Source organism: Zalophus californianus, chromosome 4 (assembly GCF_009762305.2).
Source record: "Zalophus californianus isolate mZalCal1 chromosome 4, mZalCal1.pri.v2, whole genome shotgun sequence".
NCBI lineage: Eukaryota > Metazoa > Chordata > Mammalia > Carnivora > Otariidae > Zalophus > Zalophus californianus.
The window spans coordinates 50,015,341-50,042,708 of NC_045598.1; the positions used below are offsets into that span (position 1 = coordinate 50,015,341).

The 27,368-nt window shown below is 40.3% G+C and overlaps 1 protein-coding gene across 6 annotated transcripts in view; it reads left to right on the forward strand.

Annotated features, from left to right (window-relative positions):
- NFIA (nuclear factor I A) overlaps nucleotides 1-27,368 on the forward strand; it is a 355,478-nt gene that overhangs the window by 271,188 nt on the left and 56,922 nt on the right. For 3 of the 6 annotated variants that reach the window (XM_027597934.2, XM_027597919.2, XM_027597911.2), the window contains 2 exons: nucleotides 9,325-9,453; nucleotides 11,805-11,858. In XM_027597934.2, coding sequence (XP_027453735.1) covers nucleotides 9,325-9,453; nucleotides 11,805-11,858 — 183 coding nt within the window. Of the gene's footprint in view, nucleotides 1-9,324; nucleotides 9,454-11,804; nucleotides 11,859-24,443; nucleotides 24,481-27,368 lie in introns of those variants that run through there. The other 3 variants (XM_027597945.2, XM_027597928.2, XM_035727035.1) reach the window with 2 other exon arrangements.

The window sequence follows — 27,368 nt, forward strand, 5'->3', positions numbered from 1 at the left end:
GCGTCCAGCTTGAACTATGAACTGCTGCATAGTTATAAAGTCGTATCAGTTCAGCTCCTTGCACAGCTCTATCTTCCCACTTTCTTGGCAACTCAAAGGCCTTTGATGGCAAAGAATAGGGTTATTGAAGGATGGTGGGCACATTTCACTAAGTAACCGGTGGAGGTCAAAGTAGTTTATTTGTGGGGATGAACACAGTACAGAGATGAAAAATCAAATGCTTTGCCATAATAAGGTTTAGCAAGAAAATGCTGACTACGCTAAGCTCAGATTCTAGCTGACAGAACCTTTTCTAGTGTTCATTACTTGATTCCACAGTTCAAGCAATTTGAAGAGGCCTAAAATTATATTTCTTTTTTCCCCTATGAAATGTTCCAATCAGTTTCAAATTTTACCTTAAGTAAAGTGATGGGCGTTCTGCTTGTATCCAAGGAACACTGGGATTAATAGATCCCCAGTGCAGACATATCCCAAACATGGAACATCACAGACGATATCTCTAAAATTAAATTTTACCAGTAAGACCCTTAAGCGCCAAGCTTTCGATCATATTCTAATGGACAGAAGTGAGCATATTTTAATAAACACTTAACTTCACATCATTGAAACTGGTATTCTAGATAAAGTATCTATAAAGATGTTTACCAAGCTTGAGCACTGGATTATTCCTAGCCTGTTGGGAGATGGGGAGGAGAGGGCTGTTCCCCGCCCCCCGCCACCTATATATAATTTTGTATTTGTATAGTGTGTATGTTTTGCTTCGTAACTTACACATGCTGAAAAAAATATAAAAGTGAGGTTTACCTGCTGTATAACAGTAGGACCAAAAGAATGAAAAATTATTTGGTGGCATATAGACCAGAGCTATCTAATAGAACTTTCTGCAGCAATGCAAATGTTCCGTATCTGCACTGTCCAACATTGTAACAATTAGCCAAGTATGGCTCTTGAGCACTTGAAATGTGGCTTTGCTGAGCAACTGAATTTTTAAATTCATTGAATTTTAATTAATTTAAATGTAAGTAGCCACATGTGGCTAGTAGCTACCATATTGGATAGGGCAGATATGAACCAAACATATGTATGATTGAGTTTTTTACTTTTCAGCTGGGTATGTAAGCAGGATGAATAAAACATTTTGCTATACTATACTGAATTTATTTTTCATGCAAAGGAAATTATTTGCTTTTCTCAGTAATTTCTTGTTTATTCTCAGTCCTCTGTGAATGTGTGTGACTGCTATGTTGAGCCAAAATCAGTCCTTCCCTGAACACATGGGAGGATGGGATAGTTAGGGGGAAGGGGATGGGTAGGGGATCTCCAACTTGTAAGTAGGAGGAGGATGAAATACAGCGTTTTAAACTTCAGTCCTGACACTAGGGTGTCTGTATTTACCCTGAAAGGAGAAGAAATCCCCTGAAAACTCAGGAAACTTTGTTGTTGGCCAAGGAACCAGATCGTTATATGACATTTTCCATGTGTCTATTCTTTATTCTCCCGGGTTGTAAATTTTCACTCACAAATGAACATTTGGAATACATTAGAGAACTCATCATTTCTTTTCTCCTGAATAATCCATATAATTTTTACTCCATTCTCACATTTTTAAAAATTAAAGAAATCACTTGTATGCAGCCTTTTAAATTAGCTGAACTTCTTTATGATGTGCTAATTCTTTTGGGGGTCCTTTCAGCTCATCTTAAATGGTTGTATATAGAGTAAGAAGGATAAACCTCAGAAGCTATATTAACTTCCATTTTATTCTCCCCATCATAAAAATGATTTTAAAACATTTCTATTCACTGAAAAAGGTTAAAAGTCAAAATAGTCTGAATGTTTTACCTTTTTTTATTGTTGAGTGCATTAATCATAATAAATTACGTTGGAATGAGCCATAATGGATTTTATCATTGGGACGCCAATCTAAGATGAGTGCAGGATCTTAAACTACCTCCTCGTATCACACAGCGTGTGTTTCTACCCAGAGGAATAGAATGGCCCTTTAACTGTGGGATTAATCTATGCAATCACAGCCTTTATTTAGCATCGCGGTGGGTGATCCTCTCATCACAAGGTGCAGATGAGATGGTCCTAGGAAGGTCCTGTTCTTGCCTGTGCAGCAGCTACCAGAGAGCACTGCCTTCTCTCCATTGGGAAGAGATGAGTCTGAGCATAAATTTGCTGGTGGTAGATGACTTGCAGAATATGGTACGGGTACTGCCCAACTTTCATCCTGAGCTTGAGAAACAGTGTGGAAATGGATGCTGATGCCATTCATCTGACAGCCGTGACTGGGGCACCCACTGCCCGCACCTAGACCCAGAGGTTGTAGGGGACCCTGAACGCCCGGAGGGAAAGAGGACAGCTACAGCAGCTGTTAGTGTGCCATGTAGGCTGTAGAAGGATGTTTCAGTATCATTAATGAGCTCGATTTGAGACCAGCTCGTGATCCGTCTGTATTAGTAAGATAGATAAATAATGGGAACTTTTTTCAGGAAGAGGCATCTCGGTGGAGCGGTGCCCTGGAAGTGGGACGAGCTCTGACCTACTGGGTTCAAGTCCCGCTCCTCCATTGTGTGGCCTCTTGCCTTCTTCGGGACTTCCCTCCCTCTGTTATCTTCTCTCTGAGTCTTTGCTTTCTGCCCATCTCTCGCAGGCAAGCGTGCTTTACTGCCTCCCATCTTCAGGAAGCTCTGCCTTGCTCCCCCACCCCCCACCCCCCTATAGCTTCACCCTATTTTCTGCTTCCCTCTACACACTCATTTCATGAAGAGTTGACTACGCCCGTTTTCCTTTCTTCATTCCTGACTTTGTAAACCATTCTAACCTGTCTTAGAGCCTTAGGAGAGCCTTACTCTCCTGGAGCTCATTTATTCTCCTTGTATGTGACCTCTCAATAGCATTCGACTCAGGCCACCACAGCCTCCTCCCTGAAATACTTAGAGTCGGTAGAACCATGCTTTCCTGTGAGTTTGGTGACTCAGCTAAGTTGCCTGTTTTGACACTCACTTTAGTAGCTCAGAGGCCTCTCTTGATGTCAAGACTTACTGAATTCTAGATAATTTTGTGTGTTAGACTTTACCTCTGGTTGAGGTATTACTGCGTTATAACATAGACAAGGCTTGGGAGATACCAGTGGGTCTTAAAAAAAAAAAAAAAAAAGACTTTTGATCCTGCTTATGTTTGTAGGAGGCTTTATAGAGAAAGTAACTTGTCGAACAGGCAAGAGGCCTCTTGTAAATATTAAATGTATGGATTTACTATTGAACAATTCAACATCTTTGGGTCATTACGTTCTTCTAAGTCTAGGCGATACTTATTTCTTGAAGGTTCCGTCTTAAAATTTCTGATAATAAATGCAGTATTTTCATAAAATCCTAACTAATCCCTACTAATGCCAAGAAAAACCTTTGCTATATAAGATAAGATGATTCTTAGTATACTTCAGAGTTGTTTTTATTTTTTGCATGTTCTTTTGCGGCTGATATAACCTTTCTTTGAATTTTTTCTTTGGATAACCAAATTAGAAACTTCAACTATAAATATACTTTATTGACTTAAGTAGGACACAGTTTTTATAATATACAAGGGAAACTATATGAGGCAGTGTGATGTATCACAAAACATACAAGCTTTAGAACGAGAGACGTGGGTCTGAAATACTGCTTAGTAGGTGTATGGTCTTAAGCAAGTTGCTTGACATCTCTTGGTGTCAAGTTTCTGCAATATTTAGTTATAAGTAGGCAGGCTATTAATACCTACCTATTGGAAAATGAAAATGCAAGCATTTGAGATATTTGTAAGTACATGGCACATAGTAGGTACTCCATAATTTGGAGTTTATTCTTTTTATTCTTTTCAGTCTGTGTTTTTGAAATGATCGATATGCAGAGGTTTGATGACCATCTCTTTAGCTGCCTCCTGGCTCTCTTGAGGGCACTGAATGGATGAAGCCTTCCAGCAGCCTTCAGGTTTGGTATAATAGTTGTTCTGCTAAAGCAGTAGTAACGATAGGTCATTGGGAATTAGGTGAGGGCAATGATCTGGAGAATACATAAAGTCAAACTTGCAGCATTTTGTAGTCCTCTCTAACCTGCTTATATATTGGATTTTAAAAGAAAAGTGCCGAGTTTGCTTGTTTCCAGAATTTTTCCCAAATTGCAACTATAAATGCGCATTACTGAAAACTTTCTGTTCTTGACTTTGATACTTTGAAGAAAGAAATATATACCAGTTAAATCTTCTCTGACAAGTTGAATAACAACAACCCAAACTCCACAACAGATGAGATAAGGTCCTGCTGTCCTGAGCAGCATTTACCAAGGATAATATTCACAGGACAATGAATTTTTGAGTAAGCACTCACACTGACTTGTCACAGTTTTCCTTTTTTAAAAATCCAGCATGTTCCATTGTTTCTGGAATAGTTATAGTTTATTGAGATCTCTCCCTCCCCCCCTTCCCATTAATATTGTACCTCCTTTGATTCCTAAAAATCCCCTTTAGGAAGCTTCCTTAAGCAAAGAACAACATTGCACTTTCTTCTCATTCCTGTAGGACTTGCTTCATAACCGTCCCTGTAATGTTCTTGGTCAAAGTGTTTAGTAAATCTCATAATTTGGGAGACAGATGGAGTTGAAATTAATTATTTTTTCCCTCCTGGATCTTCTTTTTACTTTCTGTAACATCAGGTTGTAGAAAAACTTACCAAAACAAACCTTGATTTGTTATAGGAGACCCCACGGATTATTTTTGAGTTTTTTCATGTCATTTGATCTGATTTTGTATTTCTGGTATTTCTTAAAAGAATCAAGGAGAAATAACAATTTTCTTAATTTATTTGGAAATAAAGTTTATGCCATTGCAAATAACCACTTACTTGCCTCTTTTCCACAAAGATGTCTTACTGTTTTCTCTGGGTGAGTGTAGGCTAGTAGAAAACCTCACTACCTAGCAGGTATTTGCTAAAAATGATGGAAGGTCCTGGAATTCTAGTGAGTAATTAGTGTCTAGTAAGCATCTTTAATGCATACATTTCTAGCATGGTCAGTAGTCTCATAGTTGAGTAACATCTTAGTTTGCTATTGCTGTATAACAAATTACCACAAACGTAGCTTAAAACAAAACACATTTATTACTTCATTACCTTATTACCAGTTAACATGGGTCAAGAGTCTGGGCATAGCTGAGGTGGTCTCTCACCTCAGGGTCTCACAAGGCTGCAATCGGCATTTCATCCAGGCTGCATTCCTTCCTGGAGCTCTGAGTCCTCTTGCAAACTCTTGTGAGTATTGGCAGAATTGAGTTCCTTTCAGCTTTAAGACTAGGGTGCCAGCTTTCTTAAAGCTGGCTGTCAGCCAGGGGTCTTGCTTAGCTCCCAGAGGTCCCTGCATTTCCCTGCCATGTGGCCCTCTCACAGGCCCCTTTACATCATGGCAGCTTACTTCTTCAAAGGCAGCAGGAGAATCTCTCTTACTTCTAGTCCCTTTTTTAAAGGGTTCACCTGATTGGGTCAGGCCCACCCAGGATAATAACCTTTTACTTAATTCACAGTCACCTGATTAGGGACCTTAATTACATCTGCAAGAGTCCCTTCGCCTTTGCAATACAACAACCTAATCACAAGAAGAACATCCATCATATTCACAGGTACTGCCCACATTCAACTGGAGGAGATTATATAAAGTATGTACCCCATGGGCCAGGAGCCTTGGGGCCAACTTAGAATTCTGACTACCCCAAATATTAATGATGACTGTAATGGAATCTTTGTGAGTACTATTTTTGGCCTGTGGTTTCAAGGTTTTCCTCTTGGGCCTCTCACTTACAACTGCCTTCAGGGATCAGAGTCACTAAATGACTAGAATTTCATGTTTGCCTGTGTCCTCTGGACACTATTTGAAACAACTCAGGTCACTCAGGAAAATGGCAAAGTGGAGAGAAATTCAGAAAGTCTGATGGTTAGAAAACCAATGACAAGCCAAAATGCTTTTTGAAATCCATCTTCTAGGGGCACCTGGGTAGTTCAGTGGGTTAAAAGTTGGACTCTTGATTACGGCTCAGGTCATGGTCTCAGGGTTGTGAGATCAGAGTCTCGCTTTGGGGAACTGCTTAATATTCTGTCTCTCCCTCTCCCTCTAACCCCCATCCCCATACATGCTCTCTCTCTCACTCTCTTTCAAAAAATAACAAAAGAAAAGAAATCCATCTTTTATTTTCTTTACCACCATTGGGGTTTTTTTTTTTTTAGAGCAGTCAATAGGAGAAAATGTCCCATTGAAACACAGCATTCTGCTAAATTTCTGCTTCTTGTTCTATAAAATTCTTTATTTTTACATAGTGAAAAGAACTTTGAAGTAATATTTTGTTTGTTCCAGGGAAAGGGCAGCATTACTTTATAATCTTTTTTTTAAAATCTGATACTTCTGAAAAATACATTGAAATCAAAGTTTTGCTTTATTAAGAAAAGGCCAATTAGTCATTAATCTGTACAACCATGGCATAACAGTTGTGCATAGCTAATTGGTAAAAGAAGTTGTAACAAGATGCTTACATTTAATCTAATGGGCAGAATCCAAATTTGATTTCAAAAATAAAAGTCACGATTAATGTCCTCTCGTTTTTAACATAAAGTAGTTTACTACCATTTTGAAATTTTATCCTGTCAATTAAGTTTATGAAGCAAATTAACCAAAATATACATTATGCATATGGAGAAAATATTAAAGTATATTATAAGGAAATGTGCTCAATACAAGTCTTTAAAAATTGAAAACACAAAGTAATTTTGAGATTCATGACAGCCTTAGGGTTCATCTTACTTGACTGTGATAAATTTAGAAGATTATACATAGTTTGGCTTCTTCTTCTTGAGTACGAACAGTATTTCTTTTCTCTTTAACCCTTCAAGGAGGATTTGAGTTTTGCTGTTTTTGAATGTTTACCAACTTCATCATTCTTCATGTTCGTGATTGCCTGCATCTTACCTCTGTTCCCCTTTTTAAAGGATAAGTGTAAATGGTGGATTTAAATCACGTCACTCTCTTTGCCGTATTTAGAACGGCATGGGATGGAACTCCTGAACTTTTCAAAGAAATGGTCCCTTTTCTGTGAGTCCAACCATTTGCTTTCTTTAATGAGGTTCGTTCAGATGCTGCATTTCGTCAGTGATTCCATTGTCTGAAAAAAATTCTGCCATCTTAAAAGTTTTGACATTTTCATTTTCTCTTCTATTTCTGTTTCATGACACATAATTCAGGCATTTGACTGAGCTTAAATCAGTGGACTGGTTGGCAGCCTAAAAATGTGTTTTGCACAAGAGAGGTTTGAATGAATTGAGAGGTTTGTTTACATTTTGGTAACTTTTATTTCTTCCCTTTAATTTTTTAATTTGAAATCCCCTCTCTAATGTAGTTCTGTGATTATACCTTAGGCTAGGTTACTTGCAATGAATGTTGGTCCAAAACCCCAGTCAATCCTAATGATGTTGGGATATTGGTATGGTGTGCCTTTGGTTACTGATTCAAAGAGCAGGGAAACACAGCTGACATCGCTGAGTGACGTGCTTTTTCATTCAAATCACGTAGATACTGATCTGGAATGGATGGGATCTAGATTTGTCCAGTTGGTGTGAAATCACACGCCACTTGGTAATGTCCTCACTTGGTACCATGCAAATGTTCCTACCAGCTTGCAATTTGTTTCTTTCTTGGGGTCAAACTCCCAAGTTTTACTATGTCAGTAGGTAAAGCCACAGATAAAGCTGAGACTGTTAACACCTAGTTTAAATATCTTTTCAGGCCACTTGTTGTGTTCTAGACCCTTTGTTGGATATCCTGAAAATAGAAGGGGCAAAACACACTATCCTTATAGAATCTGTAGTCACACTCAAAGCCTGTGTTGTAGAACCTCACTGAAGGAAATCTGTGAACATAAATAACGAGGACATATTTAGATACAGGCCAAACTAAGTTTGGGAACAGGTCTACACCTATAAAGTGCTTGGCACGGTGCATAGGAGTTAGTAACTACTCACTAACAGGTACATGCTAATATCATTATTATTTTTATTACTTAGTTTTCCGGCTCACCCCAATAATTCTCTGGTCATAGAATACAACACATGCAGACATACGTAAGTAAAGGAGATTTGATTCTTTTGACGTGCATACAGACTAGTTTTGTGCTGCAAATTTAAGAGAGCCCAAATTTGTCCTGTGATGTGGAGACAAGGAGTCATTTCCTTTATTTTTATATCCAAGTTTTCACTGTTTTAATTGGCACCCTTCCAAACTGATAGATGCCTCCAGTTGTGTGTGTCAGCGTGGCTGCCGAGAACATTACAAACGCAGTAATTACAAGAGACGATTTTCCCATTATTTTCTTCCCAAAGCATTTTCTATGCTGGAAATGTTATGAAAACCTCAGAAACTATGGTAAAAATACTATTTTTAAAAACAAGTTTTTATTGTATTTTCTTAACATAAAAGTAATATACATTTATCACAGGAAAAACAAGTAAGCAAAAAGAGGCAATGAAAACCACCCAAATCCAACACACAGAGAGAACCACCGTTACGGTTTATGTGCAGTTCTTTCTTCCTTCCAGTTCTTTCTCTGTACAGAGACCTATATTTTTTAGTGGCATCCAGCACAACATCCTATTTTATAATTGCTTTCCGTGTCTTTATTCCATGTCATTAGTGGAATGAATGTCCTTATTCTCTGACAGTACTATTTGCATGGGTTCTATCCTATTTATTTAACCAGTTTCAAGTGTTGGGCATTTAAGGATTTTTTTTTTTACTTTGATCTTTTCTTTCTTTTTTCTATTATAAATAATTCATTGGATGAGCAACTGAGTTGTCATTGTTGAGGGTCTTTTTTTAATGTTAAAATAGCTAAATTATTTAAAATGTGGAGAAAGTGCTTTGGTGCTTCAGTAAGGTACCTGGCAAGATGAAATGGTTGCAGATGAGGTCTTCATGTGCCTTCGAGAGCCTCCTTTCTGAAGGGTCCCCGGGGCCACAGGCACATACAACTTTCAGGAAACACTGGGCAGGGGCCCTCCATAATTAGGCAAGATCAATCATGCCAAAAGGGACTATGATTGAGTAGAATAAGTTGGAGTCAATTCTAGTTGGACTTACCAAGGGACCATTTTGCTCCCTGTTGGTTCCCTGTGACAAATTCAAAGCGATTCAAAATGAATTTTGCGCTCACAGGTGGGTTTCTTTTTTTAATTCTTTCAGTTTTATCTTTTGGGCTGTACAAGCTGTCGTGCCCTGAATTAAAGTGTGCTTATCACTCCATCCTTCTTGCCAGGAATGCCATCTCCAACCACCCTGAAGAAGTCGGAGAAGTCTGGTTTCAGCAGCCCCTCCCCTTCGCAGACCTCCTCCCTGGGAACTGCATTCACCCAGCACCACCGACCTGTCATCACAGGACCCAGAGGTGAGCCACTCCACAGGCACCCTTGCTTGTGCTTAGATCATGGCCTTGGGAGCAGCGTAACAAAAGGAGAGACATGGAGGCCTCTCCCAGAATGCTCCTAAAGGCAGTGAGCGCTCCAGTTTCTCATCCTTGGGGACAGCTTTGGCATCAAACCCTTGATCCTTACCTCAGGCCAGAAAAGGAACCAAACCTCTCATTCCCAGTGGGATGCTGCAAAGGGGTGGGAGGTAATTTGAACTGAACCCAAATCAAATCTGTCCTACAAGTTGGACAAGAGGAGTGTGTGTGTGCGTGTGTGTGCGTGTGTGTGTGTGTGTGTGTGTGTGTGTGTGTGTGTGTTAGGTGAGTATATTTTCCTGTAGTTAGTTACCTGTTTTCAAGTAAGAGCTGTTTTGCATTCTCTCATCCCTGCTGATTCCCTTTCCTTGAAACCTGATTGCAGTATGTGGCGTTTTGCATGGAGGTTGCTTGCATCACGGTGTTGACGAGCAGTCTTCACCGACTCCTTTTGAAGTGGTAGATAGTTTGTCTGGTTTTCATTGCAATGTTTTCGTTATTTTTTGTCTCGTGTGCTTTTAAGTTTATTATTAAAATGTGTCCACAAGAAATATGATTTGTATTTCACATTAAAGACAAGCTTTAAACCTCAAGAGAATGTCAGCAAATCACTTAACTTGATCTTATTGCAAGATGAAAATATTTATTAGTTTGTTTATGAAACTCCCACAGTAGGAGTATGAATAATTGTAACCACGTTCACTTTCTTCCATCAGATTGTCGCTTAGGTAGGTCTGTGATCTACCGGCTGGTATTATAAAACATCCTAGAAAGTTATGGTCTCTTGTCTACCTTGACATACGCCTGGGGAAACTGATATTTCTTGCACTAATCTCAGTGTTAGACTCAAAAATCTGAATCCCTTTATGAATACACTGTGAGCATCTCAGGGAGAAATGGCAGTTGAGAGGGCCATCCAATGCACACATGCCGAAATTACACTGAAGAAAATAAGTATTCGGACTATTTTGTGAAGCGATTACTATATCCACAATTATGAAAACTTACTTGCTCCATCTTTTAAACATCTTGTGATCATTGACAGAATTTTCTCAAGATCCCTTACTACTTCACTTGTGTGGTGTGCACGTGCATGTGTGTGTGTGTGTGTGTGTGTGTGTGTGTGTGTGTGTGTGTTATAATCAGAAAGGCAACTTATATATTTTTTTCTAACTTGAAAACCTTGCATCCAAATTGGATCATACAGTCCCAGGATGAGTCTCTTTTTCAGCGGGGTAGCATTATGATATTATCCTCAGAGTCAGCATTCATTAAGCATCTAAACTGTGGTGGAAAATAAGATATGAAGTTCTTTTAGTCAGAAGATTTTCAGTCTCGAGGAGATAGGGCATGTGATGTTTCTCGTCTTTCTATGGCTAGGTTAATGTTTTAAATGCTAAATGAATGTTAAAAGTAGAAATTTCTGAGGGAACTAGAGGAGGGGACAATGGAGTTTCATTCATTCATTAAACGACAATTTACTGAGTGCCTGTCGCTGGGAGTTGAGTGGTTCCTTTCTTCATCAAGCATACAGTGTAGGGCAGAAGAGAGATGCAAGAAAATAAGCATTCAGAAGATGATGTGGAATGTGCTATTACCATTTTTTATCAAATAAAGAGACTTCAAAGTTTAGATAGCACTGAGGTCAAACCTTAAGAAGTCACTTACATGAATAGAGGCCGTTCCAAGCAGAAGAAAGATTCACAGTGGAGCCAAGTAATCAGGATTGGGAAGAACAGGGTGCTAGCAATCAGGATAGCTGGGTGAGCTACCTCTTTGCCTTTCGACTTATCTTGTGGATTTTTTTTAATGTCCTCATCAATAAAATGGGACAGTACTATTGTTGAATGAACTTTTCCTCCCAGCCTCCTATTCTTACATAGAGACATGATAAAAAAAAAATATATATATATATATATGTATATATATATACATATACATATATTTGTAGAGACTCTTTGAGGAGCATAAAGCAATGTGCATATATTATCATTTATTCAATAAATATTGAGTGCCTTCTATGAGTCTTGTCTTAAAACCATAGTTCTACACATTATAATAACAATTCTAGCATTTACCCTTGAGAGCCAACATTGGGAGCTTCTTCATGCTAGATACTTAAACACATTTGCTAAAATGACCCACGCTGGGTTGAACCAGAGTGGACCTCCTTAGCCTTTAGAACAATGAGCTTTGATCTCCTATTCATACCATGAAAAAAATGTTTATGAGGAAAAGAGAAAGATGCCTAGTTTAAGAATTATGGAATACCAAAGATTCTTTGTTTTCACCAGAATTCAAGATGGTTCCCAGCATCCTCGGTTCTCCTTTCTGGAAAATCTACTCAGGTACCCATTCTTATTGCACCCTGCCCCCCCCCTTAGTGGTCTGGTAAGGGGAATTGAGTAAGTTAGATGAAACTCTTCATTGGCGTCTTTGTGGCAAGAATCATAGAGTGGAGATGGGCTAACACGAGACATTTTGGGGCCAAGATATACTTTTTAAGGTTGGTATTGAGCCTCTTCCTATCTAAGAAATATTTGCTGCAGGCGCCATATTGCCCTTTATTCTTCTCTGAACAAGATGGAAAGCTAGTGGTTGGAATGAAATCACAGGATTAAGAGTTGATGTTTTAGGAAGATGAGGCCAAAGTGAAGGAGAGAGAGTCTGACTGAATGAGCCAGTGTGGAGTAAATGTGATGTGTACCTAAAGGAGACTTCAACCTCAATGTTCCTTTTATTGTAAAGAGTTGCCGTAACCCAAATCAGTAAATCATTAGAGAATCCAGACAGACAGTCGAACTTCAAAGGGCCTGGAAGAAGAGAATGTCCTTTATCAGGGTCCTGGGCACAGGGACAGGGGAAGCTGTTTACTACACCGTTGCTCAGAATCACATGACATATTCACCTCTCCATAGTACCCCGATTGCAAGGCTTCTGCTGCCTCCTTTGGGGAGGGTATGTGCTATGGTGAGTGCTGTGAATTGCGTAAGACTGATGAATCACAGACCTGTACCTCTGAAACAAATAATATATGTTAAAAAATAAAAAAAAGAAGAAGAAGATAGTAGGAAGGGAAAAATGAAGGGAGGGAAATCGGAGGGGGAGACGAACCATGAGAGACTATGGACTCTGAGAAACAAACGGAGGGTTCTAGAGGGGAGGGGGTGGGGGGATGGGTTAGCCCGGTGATGGGTATTAAGGAGGGCACGTATTGAATGGAGCACTGGGTGTTATACGCAGACAATGAATCATGGAACACTACATCAAAAACTAATGATGCAATGTATGGTGATTAACATAACGTAATAAAATAAAATTTTAAAAATTTTTCTTAAAATTTCTCATGGGAATACCTTGACCAGACAAACACTATTCGTAAGCAATAACTGTGTAATATATCTCAGTGCCCAGGCCAGAGGTGATATTTTAACACTTTGCTGTAGAGCAAAGCAAGGTCACCTCGCTAAAAAAAAAAATGGCCCTATTTTTTTACTACAAACATAAGCCATATTTGGAAATATGGTGGACACTTGTTACAAAGGAAACCTCTCTTTGAAATTGCAAAGCAAATGCAAAAAAAAAAAAAATAGGGCCTTGAAGGGAGGCAGCATTTCACAGTGGGTAAGCATAAAAGCTCAGGGGTCAAACAGACCAGTGTTGGAACCCTGTCTCCACCACTGTTACCAGCTGTGTGGACCTCGTACATTGCTTTACTTCTCTGAGTCATAGGTTCTTCATCTATAAATTGGAGATCATAATCTTTACCTCAAGAGAATCGTATTATCTAAGGAGGAACTGAAATCATGTATTTACGGTTGTTTGCATAGTGCCTGGAAATATAGTATGTACTCAAATCATGCAAACAAGTAAATCACCCATTTTTACCCAGCCTTTGAAAATTTCATGCTGTCCCTACTACTACTTTCACCTATCAACATTTTGTCTATTCCAAGACCAGCTCAAATATGATTTTCTACACAAAGACCCCCTAGCTCCAGGCAGACTGCCATCACCTCACGCTCCTTAAAGTCCCATAGCCTTTCACGCCCAGCACCTTGCTTTGCTAGTTAATGTACGTGTCTTGTTGCTCTCCTAGAATGGAACCTTTGAAAGGGAGGATCTATAACTTAGACTTTTCGTTATCTTCATTGTGTCTCATGCAATGAATTTTATGCTCAAATATTGGTTGCATAAATAAAAAGTACTCACATTGTACATCAATGTACACGGAAAGCATTCATCCCCTCCCTGACACTGATAATATCATATTGCTTCAGAAGAACTACAGAGCGATAAATGTATAATAGTTTAGGCAGGACTTCTTTATAAGGAATTGTCCAGGATGGGGAAGAATGATGGCCTTCCCACTAAAGAAAGCTTTTATAAGATTATATGAATAAAACTTTCATATAAAAGTTACGGTTTTTCTTAGTTTCTGCTATTCTGATCACTTCTCTGTGTACATGATGAAGGTAGAGATGTGTGGTTTCTTAAAACAAATCTGCCTCTGATATTGGCTTTCTTCGTGGTTTTGATAAGTCACTTAACCCCGTGGCCTCAGTTTGGCCATCTGTACCATGGGGACCATCCTTGGCCACCTGTGTAGTTAAAATTAGATAAAGGAGTGAAAGCCTTTTGGAATATCCTGGGGAGTGGGGAAGACATTAAGTTTCCATAAAAGCATTTGTGTGTCATTATACATTATTACAATTACTATGCACTTTAAGCTGAAAGATTGGGCTTTCAAAGACTTTCTTTTATCAGCACTTAATTTCAACCATAAGAAAGTATTTAATCACGACAGTTTATTTTATTCACGATAACTGAAAAAAAATCTTTGTTCTTCCCTTTACTTTCGTAAGAGTTATAAGTTTGATAATTTAAAGGGTCTAACTCCTTTTATTGGAATTATTTGGAACAATCGGTGATATTTTAGAGTCTCTTGAAAGTTTGTCTTCTTGAAATTTAGATGTCTGCCTAAAATCTTTGCTATTTTCAAAAACAAGATAATGAATTATACTTAATTTAAGCATTTCACTTAATTTAATGCTTTACTCTAAGTAAAGCAACTCTTGTGCTTTAGGGTTTTAGAAATGGGGCAGCGCCCACACTGTACACATTGCAAGGCAGAGGTTGAAAATAATTAGCAAGTAAGCACTTATTGAGCCTCGTCTAGAACCACAGAATTTGAGAACAGTGCTCTGGAAATCTGGTCTCATCCATTTCCCGTATCAGCTAAGAATGTGTTTGATTGCAAGTAACAGAAGATCTGACTAAACAGGTCATATTTTTCTCCTATAAAAACAAGTGTGTAATTCAGGACTGTGATAATCCAAGGATTGAGATTTAATCTCTTAGCCTTGCTTTAGTGGGGTGTGTTCATCCTCATACTGTGACCTCCTGGTCACAGTGTGGCCACTGCATACCTGCCTCACATCTGCATTCCAAGCAGAAAGCAAGGCCGGCTCATTCTGCCACCTTTTGTAGAATGTTATGCAGCATGGTCCGAACTATGCCACATAATGACCTCTAGCTGCAAGAGAGGCTGGGAAGTCTAGATTATTTTTTTAGCTGAACACATTGCCACTCTGTATAAAATTAGGGCTTTATAAGTGGGTAAGTAGGAGGGGAATATGCCAGTGAGCAGTTAGTAATGTATTCCACATTATTCCTGCAGATGAGAGATCTCAGCCAAGAACAGAAATCAAGTCTCCAATTCAGTGCCTCTTCCCCTATGTCACTTGGTTCTACCTTTTTCTCCCCACTGGGAGAAATAAACTATATTTATTTAAACAATTAATTTGTTTTCACATTTTTTATTAGTCTGAGACATAACATAGCCATTGAGATCTTTTGATAAGCGTGACATAACCCATGTTATCACACTGAATTTTTTAATAACAGCCATAAACAAATCACTTGACCTTTTTTTTTATTAGCCCGTGAATCCTTGCTACTGGTAATGCAGGGTTTCTGTTAGATGTAAGCCACTTCAGAACACAATTTTTGAGGTCAGTGTGACTTTTTTGATATTAAAATTGACTTGCACACTCCCCTGACTGTCTGGGGATCTGTTCGTTTTTTCCACCAGTATTTTTCAAGCACTACAGTGGGTACAAGGTGCTCTACTTGTTGCCGAATAGAGTGAACGAGAGAAGGTAGGACTCTGGCCTCAAAGTGCTTACCTCCTGGTGGATGACGGGACAAGAAAGCCAGCAGTTCTGTTACTGTGATAGGGGAAGCTCAGGGTGTTGTCAGGGACAAGGGCGTCCTGATAGAGAACTACTGTGGCATTTTGGCATTGCGAAGAGTCCAAACAAGCCGAAGACTTAACCCCTCTTCTCCGGCAGAGTGCCTTCTGATTGTAAGCATGCAAAACAAAGCGACAGCGACAAGTTGTGCTTTTCGATAACTAAGTACTGAGGAATTAAAGACCCACACGATGTGAGCATGAAGCTAAACCACCCACTTCTTTATGAGTCAAAAAACATATACACATGAAGGGAGTTTAGGAGTAAAATTGCCTGCCCCGGTACCGAAAATACACATAAGATATGCTGAAACAATAGCCATATAAGCCAAAGATTTATTGTGCGGCTTTCAAAGAGTCATGCCAGTTTCTGTTTGGAGAGGTAGTCAGAAGTTTATATGCTCTGTAAACCTCTCTAAGTCCATGATCCTCATGATTCAAGCAGGGATCCTGCTCGTAGTGATGAAACATCTAAGGGTCTGCAGTTAACAATATTTCCCGGTTTGGCCAAGAAAAACATACTGCAGAGAATTATGAGAATTAAGATCGCCTTCCAGGAAATGGAGGTCACCAGGAAAGGTTGGAGGAGTGTGGATTCATAGACAATAATAGAGGAGGAAGGAAGGAGAGGTAAAATATGAAGGCAGCAGTTATCACTAGATGACAGGGCCCCTTAGAGCAGGAACCATGGCTTTATTCTTCCTATCTGTGCTCCTCAGCCTCGTGCCTGGCATAAGGAAAAGCACTCAACAAATATTTGTTGAATAAATGAATGACTGCATGGATTTGATTGAAGACAAACAGAAAGCTTGGGAATAACAGAGTCATTTCCATCCCCCCATTTGTAATAATAATACAACATTCAAGTGCGTGCATTTGGTAGGATTTAGGGAGATGCGTTGCATGGTGAATAAATGCTCAATACATACTTGCTTCGCCTTAATGAAGAGCTTCTACCTTGCTAGGCATTAAGAAAAATACTGAGTTCAAGATGATATGATCCCCTTTTTGTAACATATTTGCTGTAGTATTACAAATTTTTTTTTGTCAAAATTAAGGGCCTGCAAGAAGTACTCCCTTTAACCACCAGCATAACCATGGCACCTCTCCCTTGGCATAGGCCCCCTCGATCTAAGTGATAGGTGTGTTCAGCGTTCTCGTATCGTATCTGCAAACCTCTCTGCCTCTTAGGAAAGCCTTTAACTTAGTTGTAGAACTTGCTGGCGCTCCTTTCAAAGGAGCTGAATCTAATTTGTCTCTCCTGGTTTAGTGCAATTGAATCATCTCGGGGAAATGAGAAGCAATTAAGTACCTGTTGCTAACAAGGTGCTGAAATAATCTGCCAACAGACACAAGGTGTTTATTTATTATTGGAGTATGTCATTTGAGAAAACATTACGTTGTTATTCTACAATAAGAATTGCCAGAATTGATTTTCAAATGCAGGCATCATAGACCTACCAAGTACCACCTTTGAGGGAGCATTGAAAGTCAAGTAAGTAGGGCTTATGAACATTGGTCAAGGTTAGCTCAGGTGCTGGTGTCCAGCCCGGTGGGAAACGCTGCCAATGGGATTTGAAGGATCTGGATGGCGAAGAGGAAAGGCAGCTTTTTAGCAAAGGCCCTTCAAGTCCCAGTTCAGGAAATTATTAAATTCATTAGCCAGATACTTACAACCAGCTATTACTGCCCAGCCAAAGGAAAAAACAGTGCCAGCAAATGTTTTAAAACTACAACTAAACAAAAGTCAGGAAGCGTGTAATTAAAACTGTACCTTTATTGTATTGTAAAGAGTTTCACTATGACATGGAAAATATTTAAAGGAGAAGGCTGTTTAGCTAATTTGTCTGCAAGTGAACTGCTTAGTGGAAAACTATCCTAAATTAACTGTAAGGCCACCCACCGAGCGAACCTCATAAAAGGCCATGGCTGCTCAGCTTGGTTTTGTGTAACCGTTCAATAATTACTAGATAAATGCATAACTAAAAGCTCTATTACACTAATAATTTGTACTGAGATAGATGTGTGGGACACCCTGCTGGGTTAATTTGTCATCCCCACAGCAAACTTCTAAAGAGAGCTCTTCTGTAGAGGAATCGTGCTAATATGTGGTCCCAAGGAGGACAGGTTAGAGCAGTAAGACCAATTGGCTCCTTAATCTCCTAAAGAGGCAAAATGCCCCCAGGGTGAGTGCCACAGAGAAAAATAGGGTGCCTAACCACGTGGGCCTAGATTTAAACTCGTCTTGACAAAAGAAGCTGCTCTTCCTTGGAATTCCTGGCCCCTTTCTCTCCATCTCTCTGTCCCTCCCTCTCTTCCTTCCCCTGCTCCCCCACCATAGACCCACATAGGCACACATGGTGAAGGCAGGGTTCTGAGAAAGTTTCTTTAAAATCCTCTCATTGATAAGACTTCCCAGTATGGCTTCTACTGTAAATCACATAATCAGATAAATCCCTAGCAGTTCTTTCTTCTTGGTCTAGCTTAATATCACGCGGATTCCATGTTTGAACTCATTCTTTATTTTCCTCTTTTCGGAGTGGAATAAAAAAAGTCAGTATTGGACTTGTATCTCCTCTTTATGTGGAATGTTTTCCTCTGTCACATACACACACACACACACACACACACACAATTGCTGTTTTAAATATGAGGCTCACATTGAAGCTTCAGTGCAGGGTTTTCAACCTCCCCTATTGACAGAACCATAAATCATGTTAAAGTTAAGTGAATTACTGTAGCATAGAACTGTGGCTTTAACAATGTTTATGTAGTATCAGCTTATCATCCATGTAGGCGGGGGCGGGTGGGGGGCGGTGAGCACTGATATTTGAAATGGGAACGGATGGCCCTATTAATGTGGTCACAGTATCCCAGAGAGCCACCCATTTCATGCCGCCTCCTTTGTATTATTAAAATTAGTGTACTTGATCACACGTAGAGAATGTTGTTTAAAATGTATATTTCCAGAGTAAATTTCCAGTTGTCATGTGCCATTTCTTCATATGAAATGGCGGTCGCTCCCCCCCCACCCGCCCCAGTCAAACACTTCCTTTTTCTGATGTGCAAAACACACGTGAGCAACATCAGAGTTGCCAGGTTCCAATACAATAATAAGGGACCTGTGAACAAAAACTTCTGAAGGGAAATAAACCATTTGACCTCCGAGAAAGAATTCAGAGGGGAGCCGCGGAGCACAATGCAAAGTGCGCGGGCTGTGGGGTCAGCCAGCATAGAATTCGGGTCCTGGCTGGCCACTTGGGATCCGCGTACGCTTGTGCGGCTCACTTATCTTCTACCTGCCTTTGTTTTCCCACCTGTACCAAACGTCAAAGCCTGAGGAGGCAGAGGGAGTAAAATGACATACGGAAGGGGCTGGGAACTGTCGTAAGTACGGTGACTGAATGTTCCCTGTCTCTGTGACGGCTCCTTTTATCCTCATACCTGCATTTGCTTTCTTTGCACGTGACTCTCTGGAGAGACTTCTCATTTCCTTCATTCTTCCGCCCTCGTCCCCAGCCTACTCTTCCTGCCTGCTCCTGTGGGTCTGGAAGGAGTGTGTGTTGCTCCTCTCTGGCAGGAGCCACGGATGCTCAGAGGAGGACATGCGGTCTCAGGGAGGTGAGGCAACCTGGTTACCCCATCCCACGGCTCTTGTCTGTTTGGGAAAATGGGAATCTGCCCAGTGGGGCAAGTAAATAGCTCCCTCCCATGATAGGCTGCCCTTTAACCATGGTAGAGACTTCTCTTGGCTCTATCTTCATTCAGGCATGGCTCTTGCTAAAGTTAAGACAACCACCTCTTTGGTTAACAAGAGTCTGTTGTTTATAAGAATCAATTCAGCAGGTAATCATTGAGCATGCTAGGCCCTAATGAACAAACCAGACGAGTTCTGGCCCCACATCTAGCCAAACAGGTAGATAGGCAACAAATTATTATCACTATGATGAGATTAGTGAGAGGCAATCTCAAGAAAGGGATAATCCAGCACAGGTATTTAAAGTATTGGGGGGGGTGGATTTATGTGTGTCAGTTTGTGTGGGTCCCTTCCATTGGCATGGGATACGAATTTAGAAAACCTTGGCATCCCTGGGGGATATGTCCAGATCTTTCCAAATCCTCCAGTTCCGGAACACTATAATAAAAGTTGTGGAATTGTTGCATACCTGGTAATGAATGCTTTGAAGATATGTTCATATAGATCCTTTCAAGTGAACTGTTTTTAAAAGTGAAAGAAACCCAACCAAATTCCTTCACCATCCCTCTACTCCTCCAAAAGAAAATCATGGATTGGTACTTGTAAGTAAAATGTCTAGGGGTGGACGGCTTCAGGCAGAGCTGGATCCAGATGCTTAGGTGATACCTTCAGAAATCTGTATGTCTTGCTCTCTCCCTCAGCTCTTCTGTCTTCTGTGTGAACTTCATTCTGAGACTGAATCTCCTCAGACTGTGGCATTAATGATGTGGGCAGCTCCAGGTTTAATTCCCACCAATGTAACAATCCCAAGGGAGAAAGAGAATAGCTTTTTCACAGTAGATATGGGAAAGGTTCTACTCCTGGATGCTTATGGCTCTAATTGTCCTGGTTTGGGTCCTTTGCTTGGGTCACTTTTGGAATAATCCTTATGTTTAAGAGATAAGGGGGTTTCTCACTGGTGTGGCCTGGGTTGCATACCTACCTGCAGAACCAGTGGGTGGGGTTGAGACCACTCTCGCTACCTAGGCTGGGGCTGAGGGAAGGATAGGTACCCCCCAAAACCATGAGATCTCTGTTTCCAGAGGGAATGGCAAAGAACTGCTGGACAGACAGAACTACTAACTGTCCCCTGCAGGAGATAAGAACAAAGCTGTCCTGAGCTTGGAGCAACGGGGTTCAGCTTTCTCCCTAGCTGAAGTGACTTATTCTTGTGGTGAGGACTCGCAGAGCACAGGTAAATTCAGGTACTAGAAAGTGACTACTAGCCCATGCCATGAGCTTCCACGTCCATGAAAACAGTTCAACTTTTGATTCCCAGTTATCTCACGTTGCCACATTACATTATATGATCCTGATTATTTTTCACATATCTTAATTTATTCTAAAGAAAACAATTCTAAGAGGGCGCCTGGGTGGCTCAGTCGTTAAGCGTCTGCCTTCGGCTCAGGTCGTGATCCCAGGGTCCTGGGATCGAGCCCCACATCAGGCTCCCTGCTCAGCGGGAGACCTGCTTCTCCCTCTCCCACTCCCCCTGCTTGTGTTCCTGCTCTCGCTGTGTCTCTCTCTGTCAAATAAATAAATAAAATCTTAAAAAAAAAAAAAGAAAACAATTCTAAGAATAGTAAATAACCCACAGTCTAATATACTGTCTAGCACATAGTTGATTCTCAACACATACTTTTTAAATGAGCGAGCCCTGCTATGTAACCAGAATTAATTCTAATTCTGAGAAAAAAATCTTTTTTTTTTTTGCTATTTTATCCAATTTATAGATAAGGAAATGTGGGCTCAGAAATGTTAAGTGACTTTGCGTGGATTAGGATAGGGAGTGATGATTTCAAACAGAGGAGTTGAGCTCTAAAACCCAAACATGACATATGATTTCCATTTTGCAGTAGAGGAAGCCAGGAGGCTGACCCACAGAGCTGTCTGATACCCAACCTGGGATAAAAGCCTGGACCCCTGACTTCAGACACTGGACTGATTCTTCTTGTACTTCCTCCCCTTGTGTGAAATCTACCACAGTAGGAATAAATCCTTTGATCCTATGACGTGTATTCAGGAAGATACTTGGAATTCAGGAGGATGCTTTGAAAGTAACCTCCACTTTAGTAATCCTGTCTCTCAGAAATAGGGACTTAAACCACACCATAAACCTGATGATTTGGTGGGGGAAATGCTGCCAAACAGCCCGCGCCTTTATGTTTATCATGGGTTTTGTTGTCGTTTACTTGCTTGTTTTTTGCCTTTTTTTTTTTTTTTTTCACGTCAGCAAACACAAACTTCCAGTCATCCTCTGAGAGGCTGGAGCATCTCCACAGACTTTACTTTGGAAACTCTCTTTTGCAGGACTGCAGTTTGTAATTCCGGTACAATCCCAACACGTTGTGAGAGGACTCCCTGCCTATTTCTGTTCAGCTCTGTGATCACCCAGTCTGTGGGCTTGCTTTTTTCTCAAGTGTTTTGCCATGTTTCTTATTCTTCATCTCTTATTTCTTAGCATTCATTGCTTGCAGATAACGTAGAAGCTCAAGTTCCCTTCATGGAATGGGATTCTTGTCCACTTTGCTTATGAAACAGTCCCTCTTCATATTTCCGATAATCATTGCTGTTGTGGGGCATTTGAACATATTTCACATTAGCCATCATGACGGCCTAGGCAAGTAGTGTGCAGATGTGGCGTATTCAGAGAGGAGGTCGTGTCAGGATCCAAAGGCGGGAGCACTATCTCACAGAGCTTGAACAAGCACACTTCGGGATTTTAAAACTCTAAAAATCACAGCCTTCCCAAAGCCGGGATGTCATAGAGACTGTGTCCAGAAATACTCTATAACTTAATATCTCAGAAACATTTAAAAAATAATGTATTTTAAAGGGCACATGCTCCCTAGTTTCAGATATTTTAGATTTCAGTGTTATTACTATGGATCAATTGTACTGAGTATTTATAACTGTAATCCCAGAGACAGAGTTCCACTGGAATGCGAAGCTAGGTGAGCATCAGAGATCTAGAAGAGAAAGAAGTCGCCCGTATTTATAAGCAAAGTAGTGGCAGAAACAAAACTAAAAGTCCCTTAATCCAGTTAGAAATTTTTTAAAAATAATAATAATTAGAAAATTTTCCTTAAAAGTACTCCAGATCTTCTTTAAAAACTTTTTTAACTTTTTTAAATTTTTTATTTAAAGATTTTATTTATTTATTTGACAGAGACAGCGAGAGAGGGAACACAAGCAGGAGGAGTGGGAGCGGGAGAAGCAGGCTTCCCACTGAGCAGGGAGCCCGATGCGGGGCTCGATCCCAGCACCCTGGGATCAGGACCCGAGCCGAAGGCAGACGTTTAACGACTGAGCCACCCAGGAGCCCCTAAAAACTTTTTTTTTTCCTAGCAATAACATGTATTAGATCTCCGATCAGCAACTCCCAAAGACTGACATGGTGGGCCTTTCAGGGGAATGATAGAAATTTCCATCATATCTGGGCTTGTGGGGGTGGGGCAGGAGAAGACATGCTCAGATTCTGATTAGGTTGGAAGCGTGCCTGGGTAGCAGGGGTCTACATGGTAAAGGGGGAGGTCAGTATGGACACTGAAGGACCGTAGATCTAAGTGAAAAATAGAGTCTAGAGGGAGACAGGCCCCTAGTTCTAAGTTTCTACTTTGTCAGAGTTTGAGATTTCAGCAAAGGTACAGGTTCAAAGTATATTTGGTCAAAAACAGTCTTTATAGGTCATTGTGTCTATGACCATTAGATCAGAGTTGTTGCTATGGTTGCTTTGTTTTGCATTTTGTTGTTAAGGGATTTTTTTTTCAAGACCCTCTTGTCATGTCCATACCGATAGTACCTACTCTTTCATCAATATTTATGTATTCATTTGTCCAAATGACAGATAAGCAGCAGGTCCTTCTTACTCTTACTTAATATTTCTTTCCCCTTGTGTATTCTGTAATCCAAACAAGTCTTAGCAAATAGCAACAGATTTCAATTTATTTATCTCCCATCCACATCCCCATCCTTACTTATGATAGTATTACCAATAAAAGAAGCTATTTATGGATCACTTACCCACATGGTCAGGAACTACACCTCGTGTCTTATATACTTGTCTCATTGGATCCTAACAACAGTCTTGAGGTATTATTAGCCCCACTGTACAGATGGCAAAACCGAGTCACAGAGAAGCTCGGAAATTTAAAGCATAACTGGTAAGTGAAAGACTTAGAATTTAAATCTGTACCTATCAGACTCTAAAGCCCACAGTCCTCATATTGTACCTCTACTTTTTTTGGATTCCTGTGTTTAACTTGAAATTGTACACACACAGGTGTGGGAAACCAGCACAGACCAAAGCAGGTTAAATAATGGTGAAGAGGGACAATCAAAGAGCTATAGTGGGGGGGGGGGGGGCGGTGGGAGCAGGAGTGGGTGAAGGTAGGCCAAAGGTACAAACTCCCATCAAAGAGAAAAAGAGCGACAATGGCTAGTTAGTGGAAATACAGAAGGCAAGCAGATTGCTTTGAAAGCTTCAAAAAGGTGAGTCTTCAGCAGAAAGGTGGACCAGGTCAAGGACAGGGTTTGGTAGGGAAGAGGTGAAAGGGGCTCAACTCACGAGCACAGCATGGCAGATGTCTGGAGGGTGGACAGGAATTATGTGGGTCTACGCCAGGGGCCTGCGAACTATGGCCCACAAGTCACATCCAGCCCTCTGCCTGTTTTCGAAAATAAAATGTTACTGGAACATGGCCACACTCGTTTGTTTGTGTAATATCTGTGGCTGCTTCTGCACCATAGCAGCAGAGACCGTGCAGCCTGCAAAGCCTAAACTCTTTGCTCTCCAGCCCTTACAGAAAATGTGTGCCAACCCCGGGTCTAGATTCTAAGACAGGGTCTCAGCACAGGAAGGGTCTTTCAGGAGCGAAAATGGATCTAAATAAAAATTTTAAAAGACCTCGCCCTCCCCCTCCCCCTCTCTGTCTGTTTTTCCAGAAGACATTGGAATTTGATCTCCAACCTGAGGATCCCCTTAATTCAAAAGGAATAGAATATACCAACCGTCTTGGAAATGCAGTGTAACGTAAAGTTACTTCGGTAGCAGTAATATAAAAATACTAAGGGCTTTACCAGGTATCATGCAGTGTCAGATACGTTTTTCTCTTGTGACATCCGGGTCTTTCACATGCATCGCGGCCATGGTGAAGATAGATGCTATATGTTTTGAAAACCTTGGTTTGCCTCAAGTCAAAGGCTGGTTATTCAGAAAAGGCTCCTCCTCCTTGAGGTTTAAAAACCATTGTCAATTCCCCTTTCCTTGTGTCTCTGTTAAAACAAATCCCATAACTCCAAAGTCCTGGGCTTTGATAAGTGGCAGGTCTGACTCAGGCATGATTTATAAATTATAGCTATGGACCATTAAGATAGATTTCTCAGCTTTAGGTAAGCTACAGTGGTGTCATATACGGTGGTTTTGAATTTCTGAAGAAGCCAAGTATATAGCAGTTGACAACCCAAATAATTCAAATTCCATTTGCCTTTGTGGAAGCCTTTATTTTTTTTTTTTTTCTTAGTACAGTTTTTTTTTTTTTCCCTTCCACTTTCCTCTCCTTTTAGAGTTCTGCCTTGTTAAAAGTCTTTACTTCTAAATATGAGTAGTCAGGAGTTCTTAAGGCCACCATTGCTCTATGGAAATGGTTATTTTTGTCTGAAGAACACCTTACCGCTGAGGGGAGGGGTGGCTTTTTCTGGTAACGGCGCTAACACAGGAACACTTTGGACTCTCACCTGTTGCTGCTGACTTAGGGTTGATTAATGGTAAGACTGAAGTTTTACAGATGCCAAGGCTTGGGAGTGATCATTCCTTCTGTGAGGGGAGAAGGCTGTGTGTCACACTGTCTTAAGAGCACACTGCACCTGAAGGGGGATTAGATTTTATTGTTTGCACTGCTCTCTTGACAGCTTTTCTTTGCAGCATCCCATGCAAGAGACTCTAGGATTGCCAGAAAGCCACGTGAAAAGGATCCAAGTCTCTGTCTAATCTGTGAGAGTCTGTGATGGTTCGTGGACAAGGAATAAAGCAATTAAGGCAATGTCAGGTTAAATACAAGAATTCAACCCATAAATTTTGGTTTGACGAAAAATGCAGGAAGGTTATTAGAAGGTTATTAGAATTCTTGGAGGTTGAGTTTGGGCAAAACTGCTAAAAATGGTAAGGAGGAATCACTTTCCTCTCTCTTTTTCTTTCCCAAGATTTATAAAAAATGAAGTACGAGTTTCCAAACCTATCTGGCTGTGCCTCCCTGATAACCATCTTTTTTGAGCTAGACTTATATGTCTATAAGGCCTCCCTATGGAGGACCCAGACCAAGAGTCACTTGGATCAAGTAAGTCTCCCCAAATACACAATAAGACAGTAATGACCTTGACCTTCTCCTTCCCCAGCCCTCATTCATGCTTTAAGGGAGAAAGCATTTTTAAGTTAAAAAAAAAAATACGTATTGTGTTGACTTTTTAGCTTTTTCCTCTTTCAAACCAAAACCAAGAGAATTTTTTTAAAGAAGCGGAGCGAGGGGCAGGGGCCGAGTACAAACAAGTAAACCAACCTGCCTGACCTGCTTTCTTCTTTTCAAGTATCCAGTAATATGATCATTTTGTAATAAATAACTGAGCTCTACACCCTTTGGGAAATTCTGGCTCCCCGTTTCTTCAATTGTGGCTACTTTGTTCAGAGTGTGTAGGCAGTGCCATTCTAGCCGGAGAAACCAGATCAAATTTCCTTCCTTCTTATTTGTATTGTTTGTGAAAAGCCCAGCAGTTGTTTTAAATAAGTCTGGCCTCTGGTTAAAGTTTAAGCTGGTAGGGAGATCCATCCAGAACGGAGTGTTTCTGACACTCTCCGCTGCTCCTGGCCTAGGGTACTAAGAGTATTAGACCCCAGAAGCAGCCAATTTTGTAGTGCCTTTTAATACACAAAATTGTATTAACATCAACATGGATACAGATGGATGCACTGCAATAAACTGTAACCACTTGAGAAAAGCCTTTATTGACTCTCAAGTAAATAATGCACATTTTAAAGGATCTAAATATGCATTTACATAATGTGCTATAATTTTTTATTGTGTCAACTGCTCACACACACACACATCCATAAGAGATGTTTTTCTCTGTCAAAAATTTGGACTGAGACCATTCTTTGTGCATTGCATTAGCACCACGCCAGATTCGTAATGTTAGAATTCTCAAATGGTAGTTTCTCTTCTGTGGGACCCCTGATCGGAAGATCTTGACGTACGTTTAATGAATTTTACAGATTGAGTGAGTGATTGATTTCACCCCAACAAAACTTTCTAAAATGATTTGAGGCTACTTCGACAAAAACTTAGGCACACTGAAAATGTCTAATTCAAGATAAAAGAGAGAAAACAAGAACTGGGAAATAAGAAAATCCAAATTTAGATGTTGCTGAAGCCTGAGCTTTAGAGAACGAAAGAACACGGGTCTTGTCCAGTAAAAGAGTAATACTAGCAGTTTATCCAGAGAAATAGCATGTATTTAATAATATTTAACAGGACTGTGTAGTGTCTGTAACACAACTATTTTCTGTTTGAAGAAATTAAAGCTCAGGATCTTGAATGATTTATATACCCAGTTCCACAATGAACTAATGGCTGAACCAGAAGTCCAAGGCATGAGAAAGTGAGGGCTGTGAGGGATAACCCTTTGAAATGCAGACTCAGCAATTGCCTAATTTGAAACTACAGGCTAAATGATTTCCTGGTGCTAATTAAGAATTAATTGGTCCCTATAAGTCAGTCATTGCAGAATTAATTTCATATAGTACCATGTGTTCTCAGGTTTGTGTTAAACTCTGGGCCACAAGGAAAATGTGAATTGTTTTAGTAAAATATAATAACG